General features: G+C 37.4%; 1 protein-coding gene across 3 annotated transcripts in view; it reads left to right on the plus strand.

Moving 5' to 3' along the window:
• The window catches only part of RGS17 (regulator of G protein signaling 17), a 73,755-nt gene extending 59,529 nt beyond the window's left edge, over positions 1-14,226 (plus strand). For 2 of the 3 annotated variants that reach the window (XM_026122220.2, XM_026122221.2), the window contains exons 3-5: positions 7,519-7,608; positions 9,928-10,162; positions 13,848-14,226. In XM_026122220.2, the coding sequence (XP_025978005.1) occupies positions 7,519-7,608; positions 9,928-10,162; positions 13,848-14,036 (514 nt within the window). In that variant the 3' untranslated portion in view covers positions 14,037-14,226. The remainder of the gene's footprint in view (positions 1-7,518; positions 7,609-9,927; positions 10,163-13,847) is intronic. The other variant, XM_064509135.1, reaches the window with a different exon arrangement.

Consider the following 14,226-nt stretch of genomic DNA (forward strand, 5'->3'; position numbering starts at 1 on the left):
TGAGAACTCAAAAAAGGCCAGTTATCGTTGTGGGTTGTACGGTTACAGGCCAGAATGATGGGACAAAAATAAACACTTTTTTTTTCCTTATGTGGGCTAAAACTTGCAGAATCAAGCCTTAGGTTTATAAACTCTTCTTGTAAATATACATTTTTTCACTCTCTAAAACGGCTGAGGAGGTTTTTTTTTCTTTTAAAACTATTTTGATTATTGCACCATCTTTTCACCCAAGGCAAAAGTAACTCTGGCACTCAGGAAACTTAGCATCACAGGTACCTGGACTTTTTGAAAGGAGTTTATAGTTTCAGTGGACACTGCCAAGTAGGCTGATTATAGCCTTACGGTAATTGTTGGCTTCTCCCCAACAGGCTGCTTTCCTATGTCAGTCTACTAAACACAAATCTCCATCACTTAGTTTCAAGCATGAGGTAATCCATTTCCTCAGAAAAGGATGGATCTATCTTTCACTACAATTCTAATTTGTATTCAGTATAGAATTTTGCATCCTACATTTCTTCATGGAATTCAGTGAAGATCTGAAAATCTCATCTCATTAAAGAACTGGGATGGGTATTAATTCCAAAAAAATTCCTTCACATGTTTTTGATCTGCTTATTCTTTGGAACAATAATTCTCCAAATTAACCCAAAGAATTTAATATAGTTATATCAAAGATAGTATGTGTTATGAAGAGGCTGTAAAACTATTAGTCCTCTATACAGACTCCTCCACCACTATAGAAGGAACTTTGATTCTCTGTGTTATCCCAGACACAAAATTGTCACATTCAGCTGATTCAGCTCAGGCCAGACTCTGACCACTTTAAGTAAATGGTTTCCAAGGTTCTTGACCAATAGACCATGGCCTGGCTCCAAAGGCTCTTGCATACCACCAATGCAGACATACTGAAGATAACAAGTTTTTGATTTTTACTGCTTCATCCTTTTCTGCGGACTAACTGCAAATCACTACCTCCAGGGGTCCATGCAAGCCAGGGATCTGGAATTCTTTCAGTTCCACTAATTTGGCTGAAGTTTGCTCTGCACTTCTATGCTTTGCACAAGTTGGTGTTACAGCAGTGAAAATGCTTTATTCTGCCTTGCTATTCTTACTCACAGGAGGGTATCTTATTTTTAAGTTCTCAGATATCAGAGATAAGAGGCAAGACATGACTTTGATGTCTGATGGACCGTTTCCAGTGGCATGCAGGATATAATACAAGTTCCCCTGAGCCATAAAAATAACTAGAGCAAGCCATTACTTCCTCATAAAAAATCAATAAACTCTAGCTACAGATTTGTGAAAATAATTATTCTGGACCTGATTTACTTATTGTACTGAAAATAAACCTCTTTCCCAACTTTGATATTAGCATTTTTTATTCTTTATTTACACTAAAAAAAAACAAGAAAAATTATCCTTGGATAATATTGTTCATGTAAAATTTCATTCTGATGGATGCATATTTTTTGCAAAGTTAAATGGGAGATGAAAGATAGCATTATTGACCAGACTCTGTCCAAGTGGCTTTGAGATTAACACAGCTGCATTGTTCTTTATGAATGGATCATAATAATATTTCAGTTATTTTTCATTATTATTATTTTATACAATATAGCAAAATCATCATGCTTCTCTGTCCATAAAGAAACACAGCCCTGCCCAGTCTTCACCGGCTTCAAGCTCAAATCTTCCAGCTGTCAGAATAACAAAGTGACAGAAAAGAATTTTATTTTCTGTTTCACAGAAGAAATTAAAAAATGCCACTATAATTGTCTGTTAAAGTGCCATACAGCATCACAGGACCATATTATTCTCTGACTTCTACCAAAGCCTTCCTCAGCATATAGGAGTCACTTGCGAACAGAGCTGTGCAAAGAATTGATTTGTCAGTGACTGACTGTCAAACCGAACTACTGAAAACAGTCTGTTCAGACTGGTCTGAAATGAAAGTGAAAGGCAATACTGGCATAAACTTTTTTCTGCATCCGAATTAAAAACAGGAAAAATATGTTTGTGCTCATATGTAAAGTTTTATTCTAGACACTTATAATAAAAGTGAAGGAATCAAAGAGCTTGGAGAGAGAGAGGTACACAAGCACTTTGTATTGAGGACTTAAGATATTTTTCCAGCAGGTGTAAGATCTAGGGTTAGAACCCATCTTTGTCTCAAAGTATTCAAAACCATGTTCCCCTCTCTTCAGGAGAATCATATAATCTGATCATATATCCTTGTTTTCAGGCTTTCCTGTCAATGATGTATAAAATATTTCTTATTTAAAATACTTAAGTATTCTTCACACCAAGATTTGCCATTAAGTTAGAGTCTCTTGTTTCTATTTTGTATGAGTATTCAATTATTTTTAACAAGTAGGATAGCATCAGCAGAGCAGTTTGAAAGTCACCTACCCCACAACATAGTAAGGGTGTTTCAAATCCCAGATGAGCACACTAACCTACTGGTTTAAAGGAGGGCTTATCTTCCTCCAAAATACCCTGAAAAAGTATTTCCAACAGAATTTACTTGGCAAATTTGACCAATATTTGTCAACATTTTCAGGTTAATGGCCATATTATCTAATCTGTCAGCAGAATTTTAAAATCACGGTGAAATCCTGCTATTTTGCTCTTTTTCTTCTGCTTTAGATCTTTTTAAAAAATACTGCACTTAAGCTACATCTGTTAAATCTACATTATATAAGTTATGGCATTCCTGTGGCCTGCTCATACAGAAAATTGGACTCAAGCATCAAAACAACCCCTCTTGGCTTTAGACCTGTGACCTAAAAATATTCTGTCTATTGATCTGATGAAAATTAAACTTCCTAGGAGTAAGTTAGGGTGCAGTAGTCCAAGTCAGATATGCTCTTTCAGGCAGTAAATGAGTGAAAGAAACATGCCAGAACATCTGTTATCCAGAGGTTCTTAGCTGCACACTGATTTTAATCCGAAGAACCAAATTCTGCCTTTAGATTATGTGTGTGCAATTGACTTTAGGTGACCTTCAGATTGGAATATAAAAGGCTATTGTGCTGCAGTGGTAGCTGGAAGGACCATGGCCCTACTGTGTTACATATACAGATTCAGAGTAAACTATAATCATTCCTCTGAAGGGCCTACCATCTAAAAACTTCAGAAAAGAGGTAGCAACTGAACACAGATCTCCTGAATGGCAACCCAGTGGCCTACTGACTATATCATAGTGTCCCAGTTTGATTTCTATTCCCTATCTTCATGACAGCATAATAAAAACCTCTAGGGGAACAGGCTTTAACTGACATATTGTCTTCAATGCCAGATATAATTACAAAATACTGTGATGATGTACTGGAGATGCATATAACTGAGAAAAAAAATGAGTAAGTAGTAACTGGTGGTAGCCATGCATGGGTAGAATATCAGTCTTATCACCTGATACAGTGACATCATTTTCTTGCCATAGTGATATTCGGTAGAAGTAATTTCACTTATTCACCAGATTTAAACTACTGGTACATGAGAATCTGACCCTTGGGAAACAATTAAAGTCCGTTCATGTCCTGGCTATATGGAGAATGAAGATCAGGTCCCAGTCTAAATGATTTTCAGTTTCTTAATGGCAGCTGAAGATAAGTGTAGCAGTAGGGATGCTAGGTAACTTTCCAAACAGCTAAAACCACTGGCTGATATACCTTGAAGTGCATGCTTTGAGACTTCTGCTCTTAAGTTATTCTAACTCTCTTGATGATTCTATCCAATTAGCTTGGCCTTTTTGCCTTACCATGAAGCAGTGGCTGCAATACTGACTCAGCAAAATAGTTACTCAGCAGAACAACTATTTAGTTGCTGAGCATGAATATTAACAGCTGAAGAACTGTAGCTAAATAAACATTGCTCTCCTGAATCCCAATGGCTCCTCCAAAAATACATCAGTAAGGAACCTGGACCAGTTTAACTTCATATATAGTTGGCTTTTTTCGATTTGTATACTTCTTCCAGCAGTCCCTGGTCATTAACATTTTTACTTTAAAGTTCCTAAAGTTCCAAACGGAAAACTAACTACTCTTAATAATGGTGGTTGCTGTAGTTAAAATAGCTATTGTTTTTGTAGAAGTCAGGAACCAAAGATATATTTGAAATCCATATCAAGGTCAAGCCTCTTGGGCTTACTGAAGTACTTTTTATCATATTCTCCAGACCAATTAAATTGGCATAAAAATGAGCAGAGAAAACCTTCTAAAGGAATGGAAACACAACCTACTGTTTGTGCTTTCCACTTAAGCTCTGCCTTTAGACACCCCAAACTCCCTCTTTTCAAGGTACAGTTAGCTCTGTTGTATTTCATCATGGATATTTTACATCTCTAAATTTTAAAGATATCAGCAAGATGTACTCTAATAAACAATAAAGGCATCATATATGTTAATTTACACCAGATGTCTCTCTAGAACACCTCATTTTATTTAACTATTTCTTGTTAAGGCAAAGCAGCCATTTCCTCATCTTAGAGGCTCAAACAAGTAAGATTATTGTGTTGATTTTTATCCTGTTACTTCTACTGTGGTTAGTTTTACACCATACAGCATAATTCTTCTGACATAATAAACTAGCTTCCAAGATGTATCAAAGATATTAACTCAAGGAATGCAGGGTGCTTTTGCCACTGTAGACTGCTTTAACTCCACAAAGAAGTGTGAACTGATAGGGTATTTTCGACTGAAGATAGCAACACAGCAAATAACAATGCAATACTCTCCTTTTGATGTAAAAGGTAGCAATCTGTTACTGTGATCAGAGTTATATAAAGGCTGCTTTCAAATTAGCTTTGCAGTCACAAATGTGTAAATATTTAATTTTTTTCTAAGCGAACATGAACCAGTTCCCTGAATAAAAACAGAACCATGTCTGACTTGAATGTACTTCTGTATAAAAATGATGGTTTCCTTCACGGGAAAAACAAATCAAAAGGAATGTATCCAATGGAGCTTCAGTCTTTGACAGATGTAGATAAATAAAAGTTGAAATGTACTGCTATTGTTTGTCACTGAAAATATAACGCAGAATTTAGGCCAAGATGTGTTATAAATTTAGCACAGCTCTAACTACAATACCTGAACTTGAGAAATTATTCCAACCAAGTATAATGCTTCTTTATAGTCTTCCTGGTTTTGCAAAGCTGACTAACTTTCAGCCATTGAACTCGAACTATGAATGGTGAAATGAAGGAATCAGGGCTAAAGGTGTATTCCACATTATCACACTGGTATAAATAGCAGAAAACCGTACACGACATTCAGGGGCCACTGTCAGAATCTTCTACTACAATGCAGTCTTGCAAAAAATCAAAAAACCCCACTCTACTGGTTTGATGAAAAAGTGAAATGAGGTCAACAAGGCTTTCTTGTCATTTTTCCTATTTCTTTTACTCGCCATTCAGTACTTGGATTCCATCTTCATCGGCCAATACTGGTTTTCCTAACTTTAGCAGAGATTTTGCAAGAGCAAAACAAACAACATTTGACCCCAGACATCACATTAAATAAATGGTGCGGTTTATCTGCTCTCAGATGAGTCACCTTCTACTTCCAATGAGGATCTGCATCCAAAGCTCAGAAGAATTCTACTGTCCAGTTAAGTAAACTATCTCAGTATACTATAGCTGCTGCTCATGTGGCAGAGATTCTCTGGTGGAAGGACTGTGCCTTGGGTGAACATCCTTTCACATTGCCAACCTACACAAGCTCTTTTCTGCTTCCATTCTGCTACTCTTCCAAGGAGCAAAGGGCATTAAACTCTCCATATCCAGCAGAGGACATGAATGCTGTTCTGTGTAAGGGCTGCAGATCAGGGAGGAAGAGAAGCATTGTGTATTCCCGCTTCTCGCTCACTCACGCTGTTGCTCCAAACAGTTGCCAAGTGACCCTGAGCAGTTACATGCGTGGACTTAAAGATTACAAGACAGAAAGTGGACGGTCCCTTTTTTTACCTCCTTCTATATATGGAACTCCCATTGGTTTTGGTGGGTGCTCCCTCTATAGACTGACAAGCAACAGGCCAAAGGAGGCAGAAAGGCTTTTTACCTGCCAACCCCAGAGTTCAGGATGTGTTGTTTCTCCTGCAGCGGTTGATGGCACCCTAACACCTTAGCAGCACTGGAGCTGCTTTCCTACACTGTAACAGGGGAAGCAGGACCAAGGGCCTGAACTAAGGTCTTGGCAGGTAAGTCAAGGAGCAATCAGTATCAAACAGCTTTGTTTGAAAGTGTATGTCTTTGTAATGTTTAAGTCTGAATATGTGCTCTGCTTTACTTGGGAGCTTAAACTGCCAATTTTCAAAAGTGTATTTGAGATCACCTATTAACTCTGCCAAACGCATGAAAAAATGTCAGTAAAACTCATAAATGGAGAAGAGCTAGAAAGAAAGGTTATTTGTGTTAACAGCGTCTCAACATTGGGATTTCTTTTCAGAGCTCAGTGGAAGGTACTCAGATTAGTGGGGAAGGGACAAGCCTTATCCTATCAACATGTTTTTATATATCTCCACTTAGGTTGATTGATATGTTCATCAACATATGATGAATACTTAATATCCAAAATATAATCTTTGTTGGGAGTGGGGGAGGGGAGGCTTTTTTGCTTGTTTGCTGCTTTTCTCTCCATTGGACATGTAAGGAACATCTGACAAAGGGAAATCTCCATCTCCTTAAGATGTTTCACTTCTTAAGCTTAATTATTGTAATGAGGTTTCCTATACAAATCCTTAGGTCATATCAAATGTGCTGTATTTCAGTAGTTATCAGGAACTGTGTTTCTGTAAGTGTTTTTGCTGGTAATATCATGTTCTAGAGCATTTATAGAGAGCCCACAGAGACAAAGCAGCTACCAGTGAAGGAAATCCGATTAAAAAGGCATTTACAGAAAAATAACTGATGCTAGTTACCAGCTGAAAAGAGAAGCAAAAAATATATCCTTACATAAAGGAAGTCCTTCTTTTCCTTGCTTCTGGTAATATGAGGGTAATGGAAGCCTTTCTGTTGAAAAGCCAGTAATTTTATTTATTGGAATGAAAAAACAAATTTGAGTTAAAGGAGGAAATGATATGGAGCTGCAACATGCAACATAAAGAGAATTTTCATAAAAGAATGAACAAACATCCATAACTGGTGGGACACTAAACCTCCTCTGTGTCTAATTCAGATATTCTCACCCTACCTACCCTTACTTGTTACTAATATTATTCTCAATTTGCTAAGGGAAATCACTCCAAAATTGACATCTAATTTTGTGTCAGTCTTTCAGTGGATAAACTGTGAACTTGTAAAAAATTATAGATACTAACAGCACATGCTAATTGATATTCACCAAAATTAAGGGAAAAATTGTTATCAGAAATTTCTCTCCAACCCATAGGTCTAAATTTTAGAGGCAATAATCAAAAATGACACCTTACTTTTTTTTAACTTTTAAAAGTTTACATTACTGTAGTCATTGTTTAAATTAACTTCCTCTAGACAAAATAAAGTGTTGTGCTACATTGCAGCCTCACTGTTAGGAATGAAGATAGAGGAGACAATGCAGGAAGGCCAACACACACGACCAAAATGGAGAGTATCCAAGTCATAGAAGAATGGTAAGTTTCTCAAATCATCTTCCAGTAAATATGTTTTTAATTTGCCTATAATTAATATCAAGATTTACCTTGGTTTTAGGCTTCTGGAATGGTGTTTTAATGACTTTTCCTTCTAAAATTCTTATACAAAAGGAAGAAAATCTGGCTTGGTAACAAAATGCCAACAGAGACATTCATAAGCCAGGTTTACTTACAGCAGCTTATTTATGGGGGAAGAATAGATGAATGGAAGGTGTATGAGTGGTTCCATAAATCTATGGACCTCTATAAGAAGTTTCTCCTAACTCTGAAATCATTTTCTTCTGCTTACCCAGACAAGAAGAAAAATTGACTTGGGCAAATGTGTACTTCACAGTCAGATTTCTAACATGGCTACTTTTTGTAAAATAGCCTGGACTATGGTTTTGGCTAAATTAACCAAGGAAGCGCATACTTTGAAAGACCGGCTTACACATACTTAAAGTCTGGGCTTCTGTTTCTGTCTAACTGTATCCTACATAACCTATGATTCTCCTGTAATCCAATGGAGAGACTAATACCTCCATAGTGTGACTCTGAGCACCTGACAGAGAAATCTATCTTTTTCTATTTACTGTTAGTGGAACTTACAGCAGTTAACATCCATCACTTAAGGTTAGCCTTGCTAATGTCCTCTTTTACATGTTCTTTTATATAACTGGGAACAAGGAATGTTTAGACACTACTCCACAGGTGTTTGGGTGTTCAGGCTTGGGTTTGGGTTAGGTGTTTAGGCTAGCTTTGGCGTTTTTGCTGTAACCAAGACTTTGGACAAGGAGTTGTTCTCCTTCTATTTCCTAACATCAGGATGAGTTATTTAGAGAGAAATGAGCCTTAGTTTATCAAATTTGAGATTCTGCACCTCATTCTCTCCTGAAAATCTTTAGCTATGTAACGTAGAGCTATTTTTCACAAATCTCCTCAGGAAACTAGTATTTAGAGAATACAAGCAGGAAATTAGTTTTTAATGAAATGATGTATCTTACTGTTGTAAAACATCTTAACAGATGAAACCCAATCCAAATGGCCTCATTCTGTATCTTTTTTACCTACATTTTACTGTATTAGAAAGAACTTCCCAATAGACAACCAGGGAGCACGGGTTGCTTGTCAGCTTCATCCACTTCCAGCAGGTTCTTTTCAATCTTTTCAGAGAGAGAGCTGTTCACCTTCATATCTGTATGCTTATACTATTTGGATCAGATTATAATTATTTTTGCTCAGGATAGTTTAAATGTTAAACACTTTCTCGGTTATTAGATCTTTTGGTCTACCAAAGCACTATCACAAAAAGCTTCTTGTCTTGCAGTCTGACTTGCATGTAGAGTAAGAGTTGATAAATGATCTTGAAGACAAATCACATGGCCAAATGTCACTTATTGTGCAAAATGATTATACAGAAGTTTTTAACCAAAGCTAGTAAAGCTTTTGTGTTGGATCCTATAAGGAAGGAGAGGATGAGCACCTATTATTAAGTTTGAAACCATATTTAATTTTTGCTAAATAAGTTGGAGTATCACCTTCTCAAGCCATTCATTTGTACATTAATGGATTATGGAAGCAAAGCAGTCTTCTGATCACCTATCTGGTGCATCCACTGTTACAAGTCAGGAATAGCTTCCTTCAGAAAACGGGAATAGGGATTTTTTTCACATTTCTTGTCCTTCCAGTTTTGCCAGCAGCATCCACTGCATCCTGGGCCAACAGATTATCATTCAGGTCAATAGCACCAAACAGAGAGAAGCTTAGCAACCCTTAGGTACAAGCACAGAGAATATGCTAATTTAAAAGCTCTCTGAATTAGTATTTTGTTTGGCCTCATTAGTATGCTCTTGGCTGCCAAGAGCCTTTTTGTTTTTCTTGTCCTTGCTGAATCAAATCATGTGGCAGCCAGTGATTGGCCAAACACCATCAGAAGCAAGCAGTGACATCAGGTGTCATCTAAACCCATCATGAAAGAGAATCTGTTGTCAGCTTCCCAAAATCTCATCTTTAACTGCAGAAGCTGTAATTAAATTCTGTTGTTGGGTTTTTCTTTGAGTCTGGTGGCTAACAATACTAGTAGAAATTTGTAGAAAGCCAAGGGTGTGTCTCATAGTATTAAACACGCTTAGTGGGCTATTGGGGTAATGAATGCACAAGTGAAGAGTGAACAAAATTCTCCTGTCACTGCTGAAGCCCCGTTGCTTCCCATTTTCACTGTGGACTAAAGTGCAAATGAAAGGAGAATTTTTGGCCAAATGTATGAAAACACTGTTACAAAAATAGAAGCATATTTGTAATGATACTTTGCTTTTGCAGCCAAAACCCTACTGCAGATGAAATTTTGTCTTGGGCTCAGAATTTTGACAAGATGATGAAAACACCAGCTGGGAGGAACCTTTTTAGAGAGTTTCTTCGAACAGAGTACAGTGAAGAGAACCTGCTCTTCTGGCTCGCATGTGAAGATCTAAAGAAGGAACAGAACAAGAAAGTTATTGAAGAAAAAGCAAGACTTATATATGAAGATTACATTTCTATACTTTCACCAAAAGAGGTAAAGCTGGAAATATTACATTTGCATTTTCTGTTATTTCAGAGGAGAAATGTCATACCTGGATTGCCAGATGGGGGACATAAAGTCTGCCTGATGTGTCAGATGAGAATATTTCTTCATATGGAACGTTAAACCAAGAAAGAAAGGACAGAAAAAGTGTTGACTCAGGTGCTGAGCCACTTAGCTTCACTGGCTCTAACTCCTTAAGTGCTCTGTAAGAGAGATGAAAGAGAAACTCCAGAATCAGATGGGAAGGAAATGGGCAAACTTCTTTAGTACTAGGACACGCCTACCAAGGACAGGCAGTGAGGGAAATGGACTTTCAGAGAAATGGCACCAAAATTTTCAACATCATATGGAATATCATATGCATGACCTTTCACAGGAAACAAAACATGGAACATGTTCACAGTTTATGTGTTGTACAACATAAAATAATTTGAATCAAAATCATTATAGATTGATTTGCTGCAACTGCTGTCTGGGAGCAAAGCAGAATTTGCACTGCTTATTCCTATGCAAGATCAACTAGTCCAGGAATTGAAATCAGGTATTTTTTCTTAGGACAGATATTATAACATCTAGGAAATTAGATAAAATATTCTTCAATCCTCAAACTGAAATAGAGAAATTCTGGAATGATCTTCACCTGGAGTGAATAAAAAGCATTATGTATCAAATCATATTCTGGAATAGACAGAAGAATCTTTCTTAGGCCATGCTAAGTACTTTTGAATCCTTTTGCTTGTCTCCATGCATTACATCATACTTTCTACTCAATGGTATTATGCTAATTTATGCTCACTGTGGATCTGGCCTTCTACACTTTAACTTGGCACTGCTTTTTGCAGTAATTTTCAAATTCATTCACATGAATAAAGCCAACGGCAATTTATAACTCCATTATCTTCTTTAGTGCCATAGTATACACTATTTTGGAGATAACTGTCAGTACAGCACACTAATAACGTGTATTTCTTACAGTATATATGTATCTTTAGTACATATATATGTGTCTTAAATGCTCAGTCACCTTTCTAACCCAGCATGAACCAGTAGTTAAAACTATAACACTACAGAAGTCTTGTTTGGCTTAGTGTTTAAAAAAACTGCTCACAAACTTACTGCGCTGGACATGTGTGGATGCAGTCAACTTAGTGGCCCCTGCCCCTAGCAGAAATCTCATGAGGCAACCAAGAACTCTTTACAAGCCTTTTCATGAGCACATGAGCTGAAAAGTTCTTGTTCATCCCAGCACCCCATTCCATATGTTATCTTTTGGCATAAGAGCGGAAACATTTAGCATCACTTGTTCAGTGATGAAGTTACCAAGGCAGAAAGCCTTAGTATGTCAACCAGATACCTCATATACTCCTGTTTACCAACCAGATATTTTTAATAACTGCAATTCACTTTGCCAGCTTGCTTTACTGAGTCACTGAAAAACTACACTGTGAATTAATAAATCTCTAATTATTTCTGAGTCTGTAACTGCAATTGACTTTCATTATATTCCATGGCAAAAAAATTCTTACAAATTTGCCATTATATTTGATAGCAAAGGGTAAATTAGCTAGCTGCATAAACTGGTTTTGCTAAGATATGTTCCTCTATGTGTGTATATGTGTGTGGGGGGGAACTGATTAAATCTCAGTGGGTCATTTTTATCCTACATATATGCAATGATCTAGGGTTGAAATCTATTCAAATAAATTCCTAAGACACACAGCTGCACCACTGGTTCTCAGAAACGACCAGAACACTACACCTCTGCATGCTGTTGTGTCTAAAAGCAGTTAGTCTTTGGCAGAATGCAGCAGTTCATTACTAGTGTGTAGTCCAGTGTGCTCGTTCACTTATGCCAGTTATACAACACACTCAATCAGAAAATTGAGTGGGTTAAAAAATAGTCCAGAAAAAAATGCCACTTTCAGATGGATCGATTCCTTAATTCAGTCAGCTGCAGGGCTGCCCAGACAGCTGTGGGAGGGAGGGAGACTGCGCAGGTGGGAGCACATGTCTGGGGAAGGGAGCAGAGGCTGCTCACACCGCTGGAGTGGCACTGCTGCCAGCGCAGCCCCAAGGCCACAACGGACACGCCCGTCTCCTGTGGTGCTGCACGCAGCCAGTGCAGTCAGCACTGAGACAAAGAGTGTGCATTAAACAGACGTAATGGGCATTCTGCAGAGTGAACGTACTGGAGTGATAGGTAAAATCTGCTAGCATAAACAGGCTGTCTGCATTTGTAGTTAGTTGGCATCGTAATTGTGTCTTGTGGCTGATAACTAAGGAGCAGAGTGACTCTTTGAGGAGAAAGAGCTTGCCTGTTATGACAGTGACATAGGCAAATATACCACAAAACCAAAAAATGCTAGATTCTATATTTGGTACTGAAGATATAATGAAAATGTATGTAGAGTCCTCAGTACTATACCATACTACTGTATTTCAAAGACTTTGTTTCACCACATATACAAATACACAAGCTCACACTTCTGCGCACGTTCTGAATTTTCAATATTTAACCATCTATACTAGGATCCTTCACATATTGAAGTATCTTGGTATGTGGAGTTTTCCAGGACTGAATACAGTCCTTCAGATAATATGACTGCCCGTTTATATAGTTGCAGATTTATGGGGCCAGATTGTAACCTGTTTTAAGTGACCATAGCATAACTGGTCTATGCCAGCCATTGTGCTTGGTACTTCTGAATTCAGGATTTTAGCCTTTTTATCCTAGCTGAGTAACTTCTTGCTGGCCCCAGTGCGCCTTCCCTGTTATACTGCCGTTTTGTTCAGTCTAGGAGGTATTCATTTTATCATTTTTAGAGCATTTGGTGGATAAGATGTACACTGAAACTTCCAAATGATATTCTAAAATAACCTGTGCATTCATTCCAAGTGTAATATGCCCTTTTCTGCCTAGGTACAAGAATTCATTACAGATGGAAAATAAAGTCAGAAGCTAAAATGCAAACTTGCAAACTTGCTACCAACTTCAATATGAACATATGATATCCTGAAAGAATAAATGACCAGATGCTAAATGGTTTTAAAGAAGAACTTAAAGAAGGGTTTAAAGAAGGAAGAACAAATCTGAGACACTTACCATTAATAGGGATGTTAACAAAAAAACAACAAACTTCGGGTAATTTGTGAGTAATAAGTGTAGTGCCTGAAAAAAATAAAAAAAAATCTGCAGGACAACAAAATGGGAATGTGAAATAGAAAGCATCAAAACATTTAGCTGCAAAATGATCAGAAAAAAACCATTTCACCTTGTTGAGAGAAATTCATTCAAAATTCCCCTGGGAGAAATATTTAAATAGTATGTATGTAAAAAGCAAAACATTTTATGGTAAAATAATATATTTTGGGAAATCCAGGTTACTTCAGAGCTTTACTTAGCTGCACTGTATTTATTCTGTTATATAGCACCTTTCATCTTAGAGAGCTTAAGACAAATGCAGTGACCAAGCCAAAACCCAACTAGAGGTGATAGGCTCAGCCTGTAATTTTGTGTACCCATTTTGGAGTGGTGGCTCTGAAAGAAGCACAGAACATAACCTGAGTAAAGAAACTGATAAACTCTTCATGTTCTGTGGAACCCCGTGAGATAAATATATGTATACAGCCTTTCCAATATTACTGCTTAATATTAGTCTGTTCTCATCTTCTTCAGGTTAGTCTTGATTCCCGGGTGAGAGAAGTGATCAACAGAAACTTGTTGGATCCCAGTCCTCATATGTATGAAGATGCCCAGCTCCAGATATACACCCTCATGCACAGAGACTCTTTTCCAAGGTTTTTGAACTCTCAGATTTATAAGTCTCTTGTTGAAAGTATTACAGGCTCTACTTCTGAAACTTAGTTTTAATTTTCAAATAAAATAACTTGGGTTTTTGGGGGTGGGCGGGGTGGAAGAAAAGTAGTTTAATAACATCTGGAGCTGAGTTCCTGGAGAACTACAGTTTAGCACTACTCAGGCTACTGTGAAGAAAACAAATACACATTATGGTCTCTGTCTACATTTTTACCAAGGTCCTCCTTGCTTGAGATGA

This window comes from Dromaius novaehollandiae, chromosome 3 (genome assembly GCF_036370855.1).
Source record: "Dromaius novaehollandiae isolate bDroNov1 chromosome 3, bDroNov1.hap1, whole genome shotgun sequence".
NCBI classification, from domain to species: domain Eukaryota; kingdom Metazoa; phylum Chordata; class Aves; order Casuariiformes; family Dromaiidae; genus Dromaius; species Dromaius novaehollandiae.